We start from the raw sequence: 19104 nt of genomic DNA, 5'->3' as shown, positions 1-19104 counted from the left end.
CCATGTTGAAGACCTTTTTCTTGATTCAGAATTGGATTAGTTGCTGTAAACATTTGCCTGATTTCCAGAGTCTTACAAAATGAGTCCTTTCAGTTTCTGCGTGTCTTTTGGCATTTCTTTGTGGAGATAGGAGTGTGGAGCTATTTAAGTCACCTCTTGCTGATACCACTTCTAGACATTTTTATTTTTAAAAATTCAACTTTGTTGTGGTATAATTGAGTCAATTCTGACTCATAGCAACACTATAGGACAGAGTAGAACTGCCCTGTAGGGTTTCCAAGGAGCACCTGGTGGATTCATACTCCCCACATTTTGGTTAACAGCTAAGCTCTTAACCACTGCACCTCCAGGGCTCCTCTAGACATTTTTGTTTTTAAAATTCAACTTTGTTGTGGTATAATATACATAGACTAAAAGGTACTCATTGTAAAGTGACAGTTTGAATATTAATGGCATATTTATGTACAATTATAACACCATCAGGAGCCCTGGTGCTGCAACATTTAAGTGCCTGGCTGTGAACTGAAAGGTTGGTGGTTTGAACCCACTGAGTGGCTCCACAGGAGAAAGGCATGGCAATGTGCTCCCACAAAGATTACAGCCTAGAAAACCCTATGGGGCAGTTATACTCTATCAAATGTGGTTGCTGAGAGTCAAAGTTGACTCCACAGCACCTAACAAAAACAAAATAACACTACTAAAAGAAAGATACAGAATATTTCCATCACTCCCCAGAAGCTTCCGTTCGAACCCTATATCCCTTCCCCAAGAAATTAGTGACTTGATTTCTTTCAGAATATATTATTGTTGTTGTTGGGTGCCATCGAGTCGGTTCCGACTCATAGCAACCCTATGCACAACAGAACGAAACACTGCCCGGTCCTGCGCCATCTTTACAATCGTTGCTATGCTTGAGCTCATTGTTGCAGCCACTGTGTCAATCCACCTCGTTGAGGGTCTTCCTCTTTTCTGCCGACCCTGTACTCTGCCAAGCATGATGTCCCTCTCCAGGGACTCAACCCTCCTGACAACATGTCCAAAGTATGTAAGATGCAGTCTTGCCATCCTCGCCTCTAAGGAGCATTCTGGTTGTACTTCTAAGACAGATTTGTTTGTTGTTTTGGCAGTCCATGGTATATTCCATATTCTTCGCCAGCACCACGATTCAAAGGCGTCAACTCTTCTTCGGTCTTCCTTATTCATTGTCCAGCTTTCACATGCATATGATGCGATTGAAAATACCATGGCTTGGGTCAGGCGCACCTTAGTCTTTGCTCTTCAACACTTTGAAGAGGTCCTTTGGAGGAGATTTACCTAATGCAATGCGTCTTTTGATTTCTTGACTGCTGCTTCCATGGCTGTTGATTGTGGATCCAAGTAAAATGAAATCCGTGACAACTTCAATCTTTTCTCCGTTTATCATGATGTTGTTCATTGGTCCAGTTGTGAGGATTTTTGTTTTCTTTATGTTGAGGTGTAATCCATACTGAAGGCTGTGGTCTTTGATCTTCATTAGTAAGTGCTTCAAGTCCTCTTCACTTTCAGCAAGCAAGGTTGTGTCATTTGCATAACGCAGGTTGTTAATGAGTTTTCCTCCAATCCTGATGCCCAGTTCTTCTTCATATAGTCCAGCTTCTCGGGTTATTTGTTCAGTAGACAGATTAAATAGTTACGGTGAAAAAATACAACCCTGCTGCACACCTTTCCTGACTTTAAACCAATCAGTATCCCCTTGTTCTGTCCGAACAACTGCCTCTTGATCTATGTAAAGGTTCCTCATGAGCACAATTAAGTGTTCTGGAATTCCCATTCTTTGCAGTGTTATCCATAGTTTGTTATCATCCACACAGTTGAATGCCTTTGCATAGCCAATAAAACACAGGTGAACATCCTTCTGGTATTCTCTGCTTTCAGCCAGGATCCACCTGACATCAGCAATGATATCCCTGGCTCCACGTCCTCTGCCAAAGCCAGCCTGAATTTCTAGCTGTTCCCTTTCGATATACTGCTGCAGCCATTTTTGAATGATCTTCAGCAAAATTTTGTTTGCGTGATATTAATGATATTGTTCTATAATTTCCACATTCAGTTGGATCACCTTTCTTGGGAATAGGCATAAATATGGATCTCTTCCAATCAGTTGGCCAGGAAGCGGTCTTCCGTATTTCTTGGTATAGACGAGTGAGCACCTCCAGCGCTGCATCTGTTTGTTGAAACATCTCAATTGATATTCCATCAATTCCTGGAGTCTTGTTTTTCGCCAATTCCTTCAGAGCAGCTTGGACTTCTTCCTTCAGTACCATCAGTTCCTGATCATGTGCCACCTCTTGAAATGGTTGAATATCGACTAATTCTTTTTGGCATAATAACTCTGTGTATTCCTCCCATCTTCTTTTCATAGTTCCTGCATCATTTAATCTTTTCCCCATGGAATCCTTCACTATTGCAACTCAAGGGTTGAATTTTTTCTTCAGTTCTTTCAGCTTGAGAAATGCCAAGTGTGTTCTTCCCTTTTGATTTTCCATCTCCAGCTCTTTGCATATGTCATTATATGCTTGATTTTGTCTTCTCGAGAGGCCCTTTGAAATCTTCTGTTCACTTCTTTCACTTCATGAATTCTTCCTTTTGCTTTAGCTGCTCAATGCTCAGGAGCAAGTTTCAGAGTCTCCTCTGACATCCACCTTGGTATTTTTTTTCTTTCCTGTCTTTTCAATGACCTCTTGCTTTCTTCATGGAAGGTGTCCTTGATGTCATTCCACAAATCGTCTGTCCTTCGGTCACTAGTGTTCAATGAGTCAAATCTATTCTTCAGATGGTCTCTAAATTCAGGTGGTATATACTCAAGTTCTTATTTTGGCTCCCGTGGACTTGCTCTGATTTTCTTCAGTTTCAGCTTGAACTTGCATATGAGCAATTGGTGGTCTGTTCCACAGGCAGTCCCTGGCCTTGTTCTGACTGATGATATTGAGCTTTTCCATTGTTTCTTTCCACAGATGTAGTCAATTTGATTTCTGTGTGTTTCATCTGGCGAGGTCCATGTGTATAGTCGCCGTTTATGTTGGTGAAAGAAGGTATTTGCAATGAAGAAGCCATTGGTCTTGCAAAATTCTATCATTCAATCTCTGGCGTTGTTTCTATCACCAAGGCCATATTTCCCAACTATTGCTCCTTCTTCTTTGTTTCCAGCTTTCGCATTCCAATCGCCAGTAATTATCAATGCATCTTGATTACATGTTCGATCAATTTCAGACTGCAGCAGCTGATAAAAATCTTCTATTTCTTCATCTTTGGCCCTAGTGGTTGGTGTGTAAATTTGAATAATAGTCATATTAACTGGTCTTTCTTGTAGGCGTATGGATATTATCCTATCACTGACAGCGTTGTACTTCAGGATAGATCTTGAAACATTCTTTTTGGCGATGAATGCAACATCATTCCTCTTTGAGCTGTCATTCCTAGCATAGTAGACTATATAATTGTCTGATTCAAAATGGCCAATACCAGTCCATTTCTGTTCACTAATGCCTAGGATATCGATGTTTATGTGTTCCATTTCATTTTTGACAATTTCCAATTTTCCTAGATTCATACTTCATACATTCCAGGTTCCAATTATTAATGGATGTTTGCAGCTGTTTCTTCTCATTTTGAGTTGTGCCACACCAGCAAATGAAGGTCCCAAAAGCTTTACTCCGTCCACACCATTAAGGTCGACTCTACTTTGAGGAGGCAGGTCTTCCCCAGCCATCTTTTGAGTGCCTTCCAACCTGGGGGACTCATCTTCCAGCGCTATATCAGACAATGTTCCGCTGCTCTTCATAAGGTTTTCACTGGCTAATGCTTTTCGGAAGTAGGTCTCCGGGTCCTTCTTCCTAGTCTGTCTTAGTCTGGAAGCTCAGCTGGAACCTGTCCTCCATGGGTGACCCTGCTGGTATCTGAATACTGGTGGCATAGCTTCCAGCATCACAGCAACACACAAGCCCCCATGATACGACAAACTGACAGACACGTGGGGGTCACAATACATTATTTGTGCCTATTCTAGCACATCATAAAATTGGAAAAATAAGAATGCATTCTTTTGAATACGGGTTCTTTCACTCAGCATAATGTTTTCCTTCAGGTGGTTGCCTGTATCAGTAATTTTCTCCTCCTTTATTGCTGAGTAATATTTCATTCCTTACATATAGCACAAGTTGTTCATCCCTGAAGTTATAATGAACATTTGGGTTGTTTCCAAGCTTTGGCATTTTTATTTTTGAGGAAACAGTGGGTTCTTGATATCTGGTGGCTCTCTGTATAGCTTTGTAGGATTTGGAAATCTGTGTGGGTTCTGCATCCTCAGATATGCCACCTGACCTTCCACTTGGTGGTGTGGATGCAACCATGGGGTACTTTAACTCAGTGGTGTGCTGCCCTGAGTGGTGGAGAAGCCCAAGCACTTCTGTCATGACCCCAGTCTCTAGGAATCTATTTTTAGTGTAGTAACGATTCTCTTTGTGTTTCTCCCTTTTATTCTCCTATCGTATTGTCATATACTTCATTTTATTTGTTCTCATATGCTTTATTATCATTTGCTCATATTGTTATCCCAAGTTCACTCATGTGAGGTCTTTAAGTGGTTTAGACAGGTGGCGGAGAGTAATGAATAAAAAAGTGGAAGGAAAATGAAGAACGTGGACTTTCTGCTTTCTTCCTTGCCACAAACGTTGCATAAGGCTCACAAGACTGTGCTGCAAATTTGATTGTGTAAGTGGCAAAGTACAGACAAAAATACTCTGAGAAAACCCTTAGATTAACAGCTATATATTTTATCTAACTGTGCAGTACATTCTATCCCAATTAAATTCATCACTCAGCCTAGAGCACAAGAAGCAAAATTAGTGGCCACATTTCAAACAGCATTTTCTTTTTTTATTATTGCTCTTTAGGTGAAATTTTACAGCCCAAATTAGCTTCCCATTGAAAAATTTATACACAAATTGTTTTGTGACATTAGTTGCAATCCTTGTGATGTGTAAACACTCCTTTTCTACACTCCAATTCCCAGTTTCCACCTGTCCATTTTTTCTTTCCCTTCCTACCTTCTCGATATTGCTTTTTGGGCAGATATTGCCCTTTTGGTGCCATACACTTGATGGAACTGAGAAGCACACTCCTCATGTGTGTTATTGTTTGTTTTATAGATGTGCCTAATCTTTGGCTGAAGAGTGAACTTCAAGAATGGCTTCAGCTCTGAGTTAGAAGAGTGTCTGGGGGCCATAGTCTCGGGGGTTCCTCCAGTCTCTGTCAGATCAGTAAGTCTGGTCTTTTTTTGTGAATCTGAAATTCTGCCTTTTTCTCCCACTCTGTCTGGGGTCCTTTATTATGGTCCCTGTCAGAGCTGTTGATGGTGGTAGCTGGGCACCATCTGGTTCTTCTGGGGTCAGGCTGGTAGAAGCTACGGTACTTCTGGTCTGTTAGTCCTTTGGACTAATATTTCCCTTGTGTCTTTCATTTTCTTCATTCTCCTTTGCTCTGGAAAGGATGGAAACGGTGAATGTATCTTAGATGGCCTCTCTCAAGCTTTTAAGACCCTAGAGGCTACTCACCAAAGTTGGATTTAGAACATATTCTTTATGAACTATATAATGCCAATTGACCTAGATGACCCCTGCAACCATGGTCCCTGGCCATTAGCCCCAGTAACTCAGTCCCTCAGGAGGGGTTTGGATGTGTCTATGAAACTTCTATGATTTGCTTTGGTCAAGTTGTGGTGACTTCCCCTACACTGTTTACAGTCTTTCCCTTCATCAAAGTTAACACTTAAATGCTGTCTAGTCAATGATTTTCTCTCCCCACCCCCTTCTCCCTCGTACCCTTCAATGACTGTTTTTTTCTGTGTATAAACCTATTCTTGAGTTTTTATAACATGGCCTCATACGGTATTTGTTCTTTTGTGATTCACTTATTTCACTCAGCATAATACCACCCATATTCATCCATGTTGTGAGATATTTCATGGATTCATAATTTTTTTAATTGTTCTGTAGTATTCCATTGTGTGTTGTTGTTGTTGTTGTTAGGTGCCGTCGAGTCAATTCCGACTCATAGCAACCCTATGCACAACAGAACGAAACACTGCCCGGTCGTGCACGATCTTTACTACCATTGTTATACTTGAGCTCATTGTTGCAGCTACTGTGTCAATCCACCTTTTTGACGGTCTTCCTCTTTTCCACTGACCCCGTACTCTGCCAAGCACGATGTCCTTCTTCAGGGACTCATCCCTCCTGACAACATGTCCAAAGTATGTAAGACACAGTCTCACCATCCTTGCCTCTAAGGAGCATTCTGGCCGCACTTCGTCCAAGTCAGATTTGTTCGTTGTTTTGGCAGTCCATGGTATATTCAATATTCTTCACCAACACCACGATTCAAAGGTGTCAACTCTTCTTTGGTCTTCCTTATTCATTGTCCAGCTTTCACATGCATATGATGCGATTGAAAATACCACGGTTTGGGTCAGGTGCACCTTAGTCTTCAGGGTGACACCTTTGCTCTTCAACACTTTGAAGAGGTCCTTTGCAGCAGATTTACCCAATGCAGTGCGTCTTTTGATTTCTTGACTGCTGCTTCCATGGCTGTTGATTGTGGATCCAAGTAAAATGAAATCCGTGACAACTTCAATCTTTTCTCCGTTTATCATGATGTTGCTCATTGGTCCAGTTGTGAGGATTTTTGTTTTCTTTATGTTGAGGTGTAATCCATACTGAAGGCTGTGGTCTTTGATCTTCATTAGTAAGTGCTTCAAGTCCCCTTCACTTTCAGCAAGCATTAACAACGCAGGTTGTTAATGAGTCTTCCTCCAATCATGATGCCCTGTTCTTCTTCATATAGTCCAGCTTCTCGGGTTATTTGTTCAGCAGACAGATTAAATAGGTATGGTGAAAGAATACAACCCTGCTGCACACCTTTCCTGACTTTAAACCAAATGGTATTCCCTTGTTCTGTTCGAACAACAACTGCCTCTTGATCTGTGTAAAGGTTCCTCATGGGCACAATTAAGTGTTCTGGAATTCCCATTCTTTGCAGTGTTATCCATAGTTTGTTATCATCCACACAGTTGAATGCCTTTGCATAGTCAATAAAACACAGGTGAACATCCTTCTGGTATTCTCTGCTTTCAGCCAGGATCCACCTGACATCAGCAATGATATCCCTGGCTCCACGTCCTCTGCTGAAGCCAGCCTGAATATCTGGCAGTTCCCTGTTGATATACTGCTGCAGCCATTTTTGAATGATCTTCAGCAAAATTTTGCTTGCGTGTGATATTAATGATATTGTTCTATAATTTCCACATTTGGTTGGATCACCTTTCTTGGGAATAGACATAAATATGGATCTCTTCCAATCAGTTGGCCAGGAAGCGGTCTTCCGTATTTCTTGGTATAGACGAGTGAGCACCTCCAGCGCTGCATCTGTTTGTTGAAACATCTCAATTGATATTCCATCAATTCCTGGAGTCTTGTTTTTCGCCAATTCCTTCAGAGCAGCTTGGACTTCTTCCTTCAGTACCATCAGTTCCTGATCATGTGCCACCTCTTGAAATGGTTGAATATCGACTAATTCTTTTTGGTATAATAACTCTGTGTATTCCTTCCATCTTCATTTCATGCTTCCTGCATCATTTAATCTTTTCCCCATGGAATCCTTCACTATTGCAACTCAAGGGTTGAATTTTCCTCCAGTTCTTTCAGCTTGAGAAACACCAAGAGTGTTCTTCCCTTTTGGTTTTCCATCTCCAGCTCTTTGCACATGTCATTATAATACTTGATTTTGTCTTCTCAAGAGGCCCTTTGAAAACATTCTGTTCAGTTCTTTTACTTTATGAATTCTTCCTTTTGCTTTGGCTGCTCGACGCTCAAGTGTAAGTTTCAGAGTCTCCTCTGACATCCATCTTGGCCTTTTCTTTCTTTCCTGTCTTTTCAGTGACCTCTTGCTTTCTTCATGGTTGATGTCCTTGATGGCATTCCACAACTTGTCTGGTCTTTGGTCACTAGCATTCAGTGCGTCAAATCTATTCTTCAGATGGTCTCTGAATTCAGGTGGGATATACTCAAGGTCATATTTTGGCTCTCATGGACTTGCTTTGATTTTCTTCAGTCTCAGCTTGAACTTGCATGTGAGCAATTGATGGTCTCTTCCACAGTTGGAATTATCAATTATCAATGCATCTTGATTGCATGTTTGATCAATTTCAGACTACAGCAGCTAATAAAAATCTTCTGTTTCTTCATCTTTGACCCTAATGGTTGGTGTGTAAATTTGAATAATAGTGTATTTACTGGTCTTCCTTGTAGGCGTATGGATATTATCCTATCACTGACAGCGTTGTACTTCAGGATAGACCTTGAAACGTTCTTTTTGACGATGAATGCAACACCATTCCTCTTCAAGTGGTCATTCCCAGTGTAGTAGACTATATGATTGTCTGATTCAAAATGGGCAATACCAGTCCATTTCAGCTCACTAATGCCTAGGATATCGATGTTTATGCATTTCATTTCATTTTCGACAATTTGTCAGTTTGTCATACTGTGGGGGTTTGTGTGCTGCTGTGATGCTGGAAGATATGCCACTGGAATTCAGATACCAGCAGGGTCACCCATGGAGGACAGGTTTCAGCTGAGCTTCTAGACTAAGACAGACTAGGAAGAAGGAACTGGCAGTCTACTTCTGAAAAGCATTAGCCAGTGAAAACCTTATGAAGAGCAGCGGAACATTGTCTGACATAATGGTGGAAGATGAGCCCCCCAGGTTGGAAGGCACTCAAAAGATGGCTGGGGAAGACCTGCCTCCTCAAAGAGGAGTCGACCTTAATGATGTGGATGGAGTAAAGCTTCCGGGACCTTCATTTCCTGATGTGGCACGACTCAAAATGAGAAGAAACAGCTGAAACATCCATTGTGTGTAGGTACCATAATTTGTTTACCTATTCATCTGTTGATGGGCACTTAGGTTGTTTTCCTCTTTTTGCTATTGTGAATAATGCTGCAATGAACATGTGTATATGTATATGTCTATTCATGTGACAACTCTTATTTCTCTAGGGTCTGTTCCTAGGAATGGGATTGCTGGATTGTGTGGTATTTCCATTTCTAGTTCTTTAAGGAGGCACCATATTTTTTTCCATAGTGGCTGTACCATTTTACTTTCCCACAGGCAGTGCATAAGAGTTCCAGTCTCCTCTAAACCTTTCCAACATTTATTATTTTCTGTTTCATTTATTCATGCCAGTAATGTTGGGGTCAGATTGTATCTCAATGAAGTTTTAATTTGCATTTCTCTAATGGCTAATGACCTGGAGAATTTCCTCAAGTGTGTGTTAGCCCCCTGAGGGTCTTCTTTGGTAAAGTGTGTGTTCATTTCCTTTGCCCATTTTTAAATTGGATTATTTGTCTTTTTATTGTTGAAGTGTTGAAGTATCTTGTAGATTTTAGAGATTAGGCCCTTTTTGGATAAGTCGTAGCCTATTTTTTCTTTTCCCCCCACTCTATAGGTTCTGTTTTTACTCTTTTGGCAAAGTCTTTTGATGAGCCTAAGTGTTTAATTTTTAGGAGCTCTCTGTTATCTAGTTTATCTTCTGGTGTCTGTGCATTGTTAGCTATGGTTTGTATCCTATTTATGCCATATATTAGGGCCCCTAGCATTGTTTCTATTTTTTCTTCCTTGATCTTTATAGGTTTATATTTTATATTTAGGGTTTTAATCCATTTTGAATAAGTTTTTGTGTATGGTGTGAAGTATGGGATCTGTTTCATGTTTTTACAGATGGACATCCAGTTTTGCCAGAACCTTTTGTTAAAAAGACTGTCTTCCCCCACTTAATGGACTTTGGGCCTTTGTCAAAATTGGCTGACCATGGGAAGATAGATTTACCCCTGGGTTCCCAATTCTGTTCCCTTGGTCTATGTGTCCGTCATCGTACCAGTGCCAGGCTGTACAGTACTTTCAGAGATCAGGTAATGTGAGGCTTCCTATTCTGTTCTTCTCTTTAAATAATGTTTTACTTATCCAGGGTCTCTTTCTTTTCCATATAAATTAGTGATTAGTTTTTCCATCTCATTAAAGAATGCTGTCGGTATTTGAATCGGGATTGTATTATATCTGTAGATCTCTTTGGGAAGAACTGATATTTGCACAATGTTTGTCTCCTTATCCATGAACATGGTATGTTTTTCCATTTATGTAGGTCTTCTTTGGTTTTCTGTGGTAGTGTTTTATAGTTTTCTTTGTATAGGTCTTTTATGTCCTGGGCAGATTTATTCCTAGGTATTTTCTTTTTTGAGAGACAGTTATGAATGGTATTGTTTTCTTGATTTCCTTTCTGAAGTTCTGTTAATGTACAGGAATTAAAATGATATTTGTGTGTTGGTCTTGTATCCTGCTAGTCTAGTGAAACTTTCCATTAGTTCAGTAATTTTCTTGTGGAATCTTTGGTGTTCTCTAGGTATAGGACCACATCATCTGTAAACAGGGATACTTTTACTTTTTTTTTTTTTATTGTGCAGAGTTTCAAAATAATGCTAATATGGGTTCCAATATTTAATTTAAATAACCCATGTGCACATGTATATACATGTGCAAATGGACACACACAGAAAATTCTAATAACTTTGGGTCCATAAGACAATAAGTTAATAATCCCAAGGGTATTTTGGTAAAACAATAATAATAATAAGCCTGAAGAAGTAATATCTGCATTTTCTCATTAATCCTCTTTTAGGCAAATATGTTGATGCAATCAGTTGGCCAAGTGGAAATAATTTATGGGACAATTGTATGAACATGTGCTTACAAAAACAGCAACATTCTCTTTGGGCCTTCCTGGCTGCCCTGTCTACGGGTTCCAGTTAATTTCTTCTCCTCAGTACTTACCACACTGTAGCACTCTGAATATTTCAGTTACTTATTGGGCTTCTTGTTTGTCTTCCCCTCTTGAATGTGAGAACAGGTGAGCATAAATCATTGTCCTTTATGTTCGCTATTGTAGCTCCAGAACCTAGAACAGTGCCTGGCAAAGAGCAGGTCATCCACACGTAATTGCTAAATGAATCAATGGATGAGATATATAGGATGTGTCTCACACACAAAAAAACTAACTTACCTAGATGAGCTGCAAATAATTAACCTTGTGTAACTTTCCAATGTGAAATATTTATGTTCCTAATAATATCATAACTTACTGAGTGCTTACCATGTGTTAGGCAATGTTCTACGCAGTTTCCACATTTTCACTTGCTTAATACTTACAACTGTTTATGTATGTACTATCAAAAAAATATATAGATAGAGAAGCCAACACACAGGAAAGTTCAACATCTGGTCCAAGAACAAATAGTTAAACTGTGATGTTAGACATTCTGAGTCCAGAGCCTGAGTTTTAGTTTCTATGATATATTGTCCCTCAAAACTGACCTATGTGTAAAGGAAGAACATTAAGGTAAGGAAATATTTGACTCAGGTTGAAAATGTTTCACTCATAAAAGCAGAACAACTTTGCAGGAGTACGCAAAACTCCTGTGGCTGAACACAGAGCAAAGCTCTGGGTTAGAGCACAGGCACAGTGGATCACCTCTTCAAGAAGGTAAGTTAATTCTCCTAGTTAATTGGGGATTTTTTATTGTGTGAACTTAATTGTATACGTTCTTTCTCATTTCTTTTATATTCTTCAATCCCCTGTCTCTTTCTACTCTGATCCTATCCAAGTGCTAGTGAAGAGAATTTTCCAAAGATACACTCCCTGATACAGCCTAAGTTTCAGCAATCTGATTTCTTTGGGGATGGAAAAAAACAGTGACATGCATATGCATGTACGTACAGTGGTTATTTCTCAATCTGAATACACCCTCTGTCTGAAAAGGAAGGTAGAAGATACTTTCAGTTTCATACCACACAACAAGGGTGAGAAGGAAAAGCCATGGCGGCGGGTGAGTTTTCACTGTCTAAAATGATACATCTTGAGGAAGAAATCATTTTTGCAAGGGGTTGACTCTTTCAGAGTCCTTAGTTAAGTTCTGTGAATGTTTATAGGAGTAGACTGAGGCATTGGGGAAAGAGGGAGGAAAGAGGGCAGAGAATAAGAGGAGGAAATAAGCCCAGAAGCTTTTGCAGCCTTTATGAAGAGGAAATCAAGGGACAAAAAGGAACTGAAGCTTTACTGGTATCCTACTTTGATTTTGTAATCTTAACTGAATTCTCAAATGAAATGAGTCTGACTAAGGGTGTAGAATCAGCCAAGGATAGTAACCAGTAACTGTTGACCCCAAAAGAAACAAGATAACACTCAGCCTCATTCAGGGTTGAATAAACACAGGGCATGTCAGGAAGATCTCTGATCCTCAGGTGCTAACACAGGGATAGTAAATCCCAGTCTTCAGGCCACTCAGTGAGTAAATGTGGGTAATAATGAGGGAAGGAAATGGAGCATGGGTAAACCACCGAAACCCGCTGCCACTAGGTTGATTCTCTCTCATAGCCACCCTATAGGACAGAGTAGGACTGTCCCCATAGGGTTTCCAAGGCTGTAAATCTTTTCAAAAGCAGATTGCCACATCTTTTCTTCTGCAGAGTGGCTGGCGGGTTCAAACTGTGGACATTGTGGTTAGCAGCCAAGTGCTTTAATCACTGTGCCACCAGGGCTCCTTGGGACTGGGGTAGAATTAAAAAATTCTCTATATTCAGGTTTATTAAACTATATGGTGAGTTTTTAAAATTTTTTTTTACTGATTAAATTTAAAGATTGTTATTTCCTTTTGCTGACATGAGAAGAAAATTAGGCTGTTTTCATGACTTGGGGAATCCTTATTCTTTCAACAGACAAAGTCCTGCTGGAGAAGAGGAAGCTGTTTATCCAGGCAGTGAACGAGGGCACAATAAATGGCTTGCTGGATGAACTATTAGAAAGAAAAGTGCTGAGCCGGGAGGAAATGCAGATAATAATACATCAAAACCCTACAGATATGAAAAAGGCCCGAGCTTTGATTGACTCTGTCGTTCCAAAAGGGCACCGGGCATGCCAGATTTGCATCAGTTATATTTGTGATGCAGACGCCTTCCTTGCAGAGAAGATAGGACTCTCCACAGGTAAGGGTCAATGACTCAGATTAAAGTTCAAGTAAGTCTTCAGCTGAACATCTGATATCTCCATTAGTTGTGTCAGTGTGCAGACAATTCCCTTGCCTCTGGACTCAGGGACCCATTTCTCTTAGTGGTTCTATTGCAGGTCCCTCATCTCTTTCCCTCTTCTTCCTTACGCCTTTGTCCTCTGTTTCCTTCTGTTGATTAGAGCTCATTTGTTGTCCTGTGTATTTGGTAGCTCATTTTTTAAAGTTTATGGGAAAAATCTGAAAACTCAGTTCCCTGGCAAATCATATTAGTAACATTTTTTCTTTTAATTTGTATTTTTGTTAAATCCAGAGATCTCTAGGCACACGAGGTCTGGTATGAAGACCTCGGGTTTATCTTTTCTACCACACAGTTGTAATGAAATACTTTTTATAATATCCTTCTAAAATTTGCTCTCCAGCAGGAATTTATATCCCAGTGATGGTGGAACATTTGGAGACTAAGTAGAATATTTGTAGAAAATTAAGGATTTTAAGTGAAATCTTTCCTTCAGTTGTCCCTTGGTTTTTCTTTTGGGTAAGATTGTCCACTTGCATGGTACCAGGCTGGGGACCATTCTGTGAGGCCCAGCCCCTATACCTCTGGTTCTACTGTGGGACCAAGAATGGGCTTAGACATCTAAGCTGGCCCTAAGTCTCCTCAGTCCCTCCATGCACTGAAGATGGAAGCTCTGGAGAAAGGCAAGGCACTTATGTCTGTTGCACTTCCTAAAGCCACTGCAAAGTGGGGAGATGTTCTTTGAAAACATGAAGCCTGTTTTCTAGGGAATAGAGGAAGCCTATGCCTGTCTGAGTACTACAGCTGCTAACCAAAATGTCGACAGTTCAAATTCACCAGGTTCTCCTTGCAAATTCTATGGGGCATTTCTACTCTATCCGATAGGTTTACTATGAGTCGAAATTGACTCAATGGCAACAGGGTTGGTTTTTTTTGGTTTATGCCTGTCTGAAGAAGTCTTGTTGCTGTAGTGGTTAAAATGCTTGACTGATAACCGAAAGGTCAGCAGTTCAAAACCAACAAAAGCTCTGTGGGAGAAAGAAGGGGCAGTCCACTTCCTTATAGATTTACAACCTTGGAAACCCTATGGGATCACTATGAGTTGAAATCAACTCAATGGCAGTGAGTTTGGCTTTTGGATGCCTAAACTGACATAGATGCTATCTCTGTCTAGCTATTTGTAATTTCTTGTTTTTATTTAATCTCTCTTATTTTATACTCTCTGTCCCACACCCAAGTTTAAGACAATCAATCAATAACTCTAAGGATTAAGACTAATAGTAAAAATAGTCAAAGCTCCTTTTTTGCTGCATTCCTTTTAATCCATAGTCCTTGAATCCTAGAAGCATTTGTACAACACACTGGGACACTTCTAACACCTGAGTCCTATCTCTCTAGGTATCAAACAATAATCCCCTCAGTCAGATTTGTCATTGCTTTGCCTCCCCCTCATCTATTTGCTGATTTTTTATGACCATAGTATGTGATAATTAGATATACTTATTGAATGTACTTTAATAGGAGAGTCTTTCTAGAAGACATTTCTTGACATGTATGCTACTGCTAGAACAGGACCTCCTCCAGAAAAATTTCTTGAAATGTTTGATGGCTAATTTAGCCTAGTAGTCTAGTTGGGAAGGATGGGGAGAAGTATACCTTGCTGCCTTGAACTTGAAGTTTTGTGAGATTTTCTATAGCTCTCATACATTGAGACAGGGACATGGACAATATTTGGTCTGTAACAATCTTGTCTTCTATTGGTACTGTGAAATGAAGACTTGTAGTGTTCCTCATTTTTTAGCTTATGTTAATTCTAAATGTTTCCGGAATGAGTTTCTTAGGTGGTGTGCTTGAGATTCTTAGAAAACCCTAAATAAAATACGTGCCAAATTCTTGTCCTCCATGAAATAGACAATCGTAATGAATAGGGATCCCAGAGGAAAAATTAACAATAGTTTGGGTGATTTTATGCTATATATATATATATATATATATATATATATATATATATATATATATATATATAGTGTAACTAAAGGTTTCTGGAGTTTTACTCTTGAGAGTAGGGCATATACTACTGACAGGCAGATTGCCCTTTCCTGGGCGATTTCAGAGACTACAGTCAGAGCACTCATTACATGTATGAATGCACTATCCCCTTTGTGGGCCAGCTGGTACAGTAGTTTAGTGATTAAGACCCAAGAATTAGAGGCAAGACAGATTTGTGTTAGTAGCCTGGCTCCACCAATTTCCTCCACTATGACACTTAGGAAACTTCCTGAAACTCTTTGAGGTAATGAGCTAACGGCCCTGTCCAAGGATAGCTCTTCCATCCACAGAGTAAAGATAGATGCTCTGGTGGACAGCCAGGCACTGACCTTGGTTGCACATCCCAAAGCAAGTAAATAAGCTAGTATCTAAACTGCCCAGTTCAGTGTTTACCTCTTCTTCCTCTTTTTCACATTAGGGCTCACAGTGAAATAGTACAAAGACTATAGCGAATAGGGAACAGAACACATACAGGTAAGATTATAAAATATTTTCTGGAAACTCTCAGACAGCATAGCATTAAACTTATAAAATGATCTAACTCCTGGGTCAAGAATCTCTCTGGATCATGAGGATTTTCATGGCTCATGAGGCTGTTTGGATTGAAGACCAAAGGAGATTTATTAATATTAATGATGAATAAAAAAAAAATTTTTTAAATGGTGAATAAATATGAAAAAACATTTCAAACATTTTTGGGGAAATTTTGGTGACTTCTCATCAGTTTTCGTGACTCTAGGATAAAGGAAACATTCCTACTAACCTTCTCTTCCCCAAAACAGATTGAAAGAGCTTGTGAGGTCCCCCATTTCCATGAATCTTACAATTCCCAGATTGTAAACAAGTTCCTGTGACAACTTCACCAATTCATCTGAGACTTTGAGCTGGGTTTTTGAGCACGTCACCTCACCATTTGCTGCTGTTATAGGTGCCTTTTCTTTATACTTCTCTCCAAAGCCCAATTCAGCTCTGAGGTAGAAAACTTCACTTGTACACACCTGTTCTGCACTAGGTCACCTCAGGAGCCACTGTGAAACACCCATATCAAGAGATTTATTGATTCTACAGATGATTATGTCTCAATTTCACTTTGATCATAGTAAGTAGAGACCAGCAGAGTCACCTCCGAACATTCTTTTGTTCTACCTCAAGTGTTAAATGACTGTGCATTCAATCACTGTGTAGAGGCTTTTGTTTCCCAATGAAGAGTTTATTTTCATGTGAGTCTTACCTTGGACAGGTACAATTATCAGTCAGGCCAATGGAAAGAATTTTCAGTGAGGTGTGTCCAACACATTGGGATAATGTTCTTCAGAGGTGATAAGTGACTATTTTAAAGGCAAGTCCTTCATCTTTCCTCAGGTCCCCAATCTGGAAATGACTTTAATGCACAAGACTTGCCAGCGGTGGCACCTTTTCTACAAGGTAATGGCGTTTTCAGAGCAAGAATCTTCTTTGAAACCCAGCTTCCCTGACATTAACTACTGATCTGTGAAGTGAACCCAGGGTGAAAGGACTATGGGTAATTCAAAGAAATCATTCCTGCACCTTGTTCTCTTCTAAATCTCTCTGCTTTAACAGTCTCATTAGTTTCCATAGCTTCACTATCCATGTATATGCTCCACAAATTCTGAACTGGTGTCTCAAATCCTGACTAACCACTTGAATCCCACAGTTCTCTATTCAAGCGCCCACTGAACATATTCACTCAAGCCTCCCACATACAGCTTTATTTAAATATACTCAGAACTGAATTTGCCATTCTTTCTGCAACTGCTTCTCTTCCAGTTTCCCCTTTGTTGGCTAATGTCACCACCATCATCCAGTTGTTGAAACTAGAAACATGAAATGCATCTTCATCGCCTTCTCCCTCACCTGCAACATGGAAGAAATGATCAAATTTTATTGATCTCTCCCTCCAACAAGGATCTGTCTCTCCATTTCTTCTTCTATTACAATATTGTGGAGCCCCTGTTGCTACAGTGCCATAGAGTTCTCCAGCCATAACTTTCCTTATTTTTTTCTTGTAATATTTTTGATACATTGTTTTTGCCCCACTGTAGTTTAAGCTTTATAAGGAAATTGAACACGTCTGGCTTATTCACAGCTATGCTCTCACCTAACTGAGTACTGCTGTCCCTCAGTATCCATGGGGGTTTGATTCCAAGACCCCCTCACACACCAAAATCTGCAGATACTCAAGTTTCTTGTAGTATTGCATATAACCTATATACATCCTACTGTATGGTTTAAGTCATCTCTAGATTACTTATAATACCTAATACAATGTAAATGCTATATAAACAGTTTTATACTGTTTAAGGGATAATGATGAGACAGGAGGCAAACAATGCTAAAACAAAGAGTGCTGGAGAGTGACTGAGAATCGGTGAAACGGTGGGAGGCTATAACATGGTATGCCTACACATTTCATTCGGGTGGATTCAGCATAGTACTTGGCACACAGCAAATGCAAGTTTTGCATTTTGGGTTTTTTTTTTCTGAATATTTTTCATCAGTGGTTGGTTGAATCCGAGGATGTGGAGTCCACAGATACTTAGGGCCAACTATATTCGGATCATAGTATGCATGCTATAAATATTTCATAAATATTGTTTCACTGAATGATTTCATCAGTATCACTAATATTCACTAGGCTATATGTGTGTATATATATATAATATATAGTATGCCAACTATGTTCCATGGCCTATTCTATGGATTGGTTGGAGAGTAATAAACAAAACAGCAAAAATCCAGCTCTTATTGAGTTTACATGAATGTGTGAAGCATGAATGAATAGGTTTATAAGAATGTCCCCCATCAAATTAAGACTAGATAATATTTTAGCAGTAAAAATTCCTCTAAGCACATCTGTATAAGTTAACGTAACATTGGATGCTCTAAAAAAAAAAAAAAAAACTCTAGTAACTGTTATCGTAACTCAGGTATAATAGAAATGTATTTATTGATTTAACTTTATTTCATAAATTTTACTCATAAAAATTAAAAAATGGGCATTCTTGATCAGTAAGCATCTCTCCTCCAAGTGGTAATTCAGACACCTAGACCTCTTCCTACTTGTGGCTCTGGTGTCTGCCACATAAGATCCCCAAGTAGTCTTGGTCATCACCATCCACTTAGTGCAATTGGAAGGAATGCGGAGGATTGTTTGCTTGTGCTCATATTCGCCGTATGAACACATTTAGTCATAAGAGTGGTTGGAAATGTAGATTGGCTGTGTGCCCAGGAAGGCAAAGAAATAGTATTTTTGAATAGTTATCTAGTCTGTGCCACAAAACTTTCAGAAAAAACTTTTCATTGCGCACGATATTGGAAATAGCACATGAATTTCCTAGCTTCCACATGACAAGGAAGATATTAAAATTTTTAGTGCTCTACCCTGGCAAGGTCAACATGCTCTAGGCTGCTTTTTGGCACATCTTATTTTTACATGAATCCAGCCTCACCCTTACCAAATAATCAGTATTTTAATTGTTCTAGAGTACATTTTCATCCTCAAATTTGGGATGATTTCATTCCTAAGTGCCCTTTTTCTCTTAGAATAAGATCACCTCATATATAGAAGAAATTTAGTGGTCAGGGAATCAAATATTTCGCCAAACTCAGAAATCACTCTACTGAATCATTAAGGGTGATTATCCCATGCATGCTTGTTTGAATATTTCATAGGACAGGTCACTCAGTATATAGCTAAATACCCTATTCTTTTATTAAGAAACATTATAGTTGTGAGCCAAATCTTTCTATTTAATTTTTTCCATTGTTCCTCTTCTTCTCTAAGAAGAGACAAAACATTCCCCCCATCTAATGACGATTTCTATGGTTTTCTCCGAAATATCCATCTATTTCTTTTTCCATAGTCAA

At 39.5% G+C, this 19104-nt stretch overlaps 1 protein-coding gene across 1 annotated transcript in view; it reads left to right on the top strand.

Moving 5' to 3' along the window:
- The first annotated feature begins 11850 nt into the window (after positions 1 to 11850).
- The window catches only part of LOC100661933 (caspase-1-like), a 47906-nt gene continuing 40652 nt past the window's right edge, over positions 11851 to 19104 (top strand). Inside the window, exons 1-3 of the mRNA XM_023554706.2 lie at positions 11851 to 11972; positions 12862 to 13128; positions 16579 to 16641. Of these exons, the coding sequence (XP_023410474.1) occupies positions 11963 to 11972; positions 12862 to 13128; positions 16579 to 16641 (340 nt within the window). The 5' untranslated portion in view covers positions 11851 to 11962. The remainder of the gene's footprint in view (positions 11973 to 12861; positions 13129 to 16578; positions 16642 to 19104) is intronic.

This window comes from Loxodonta africana, chromosome 7 (genome assembly GCF_030014295.1).
Source record: "Loxodonta africana isolate mLoxAfr1 chromosome 7, mLoxAfr1.hap2, whole genome shotgun sequence".
Classification (NCBI taxonomy): domain Eukaryota; kingdom Metazoa; phylum Chordata; class Mammalia; order Proboscidea; family Elephantidae; genus Loxodonta; species Loxodonta africana.
This window is presented reverse-complemented; position numbering and strand designations above follow the sequence as displayed.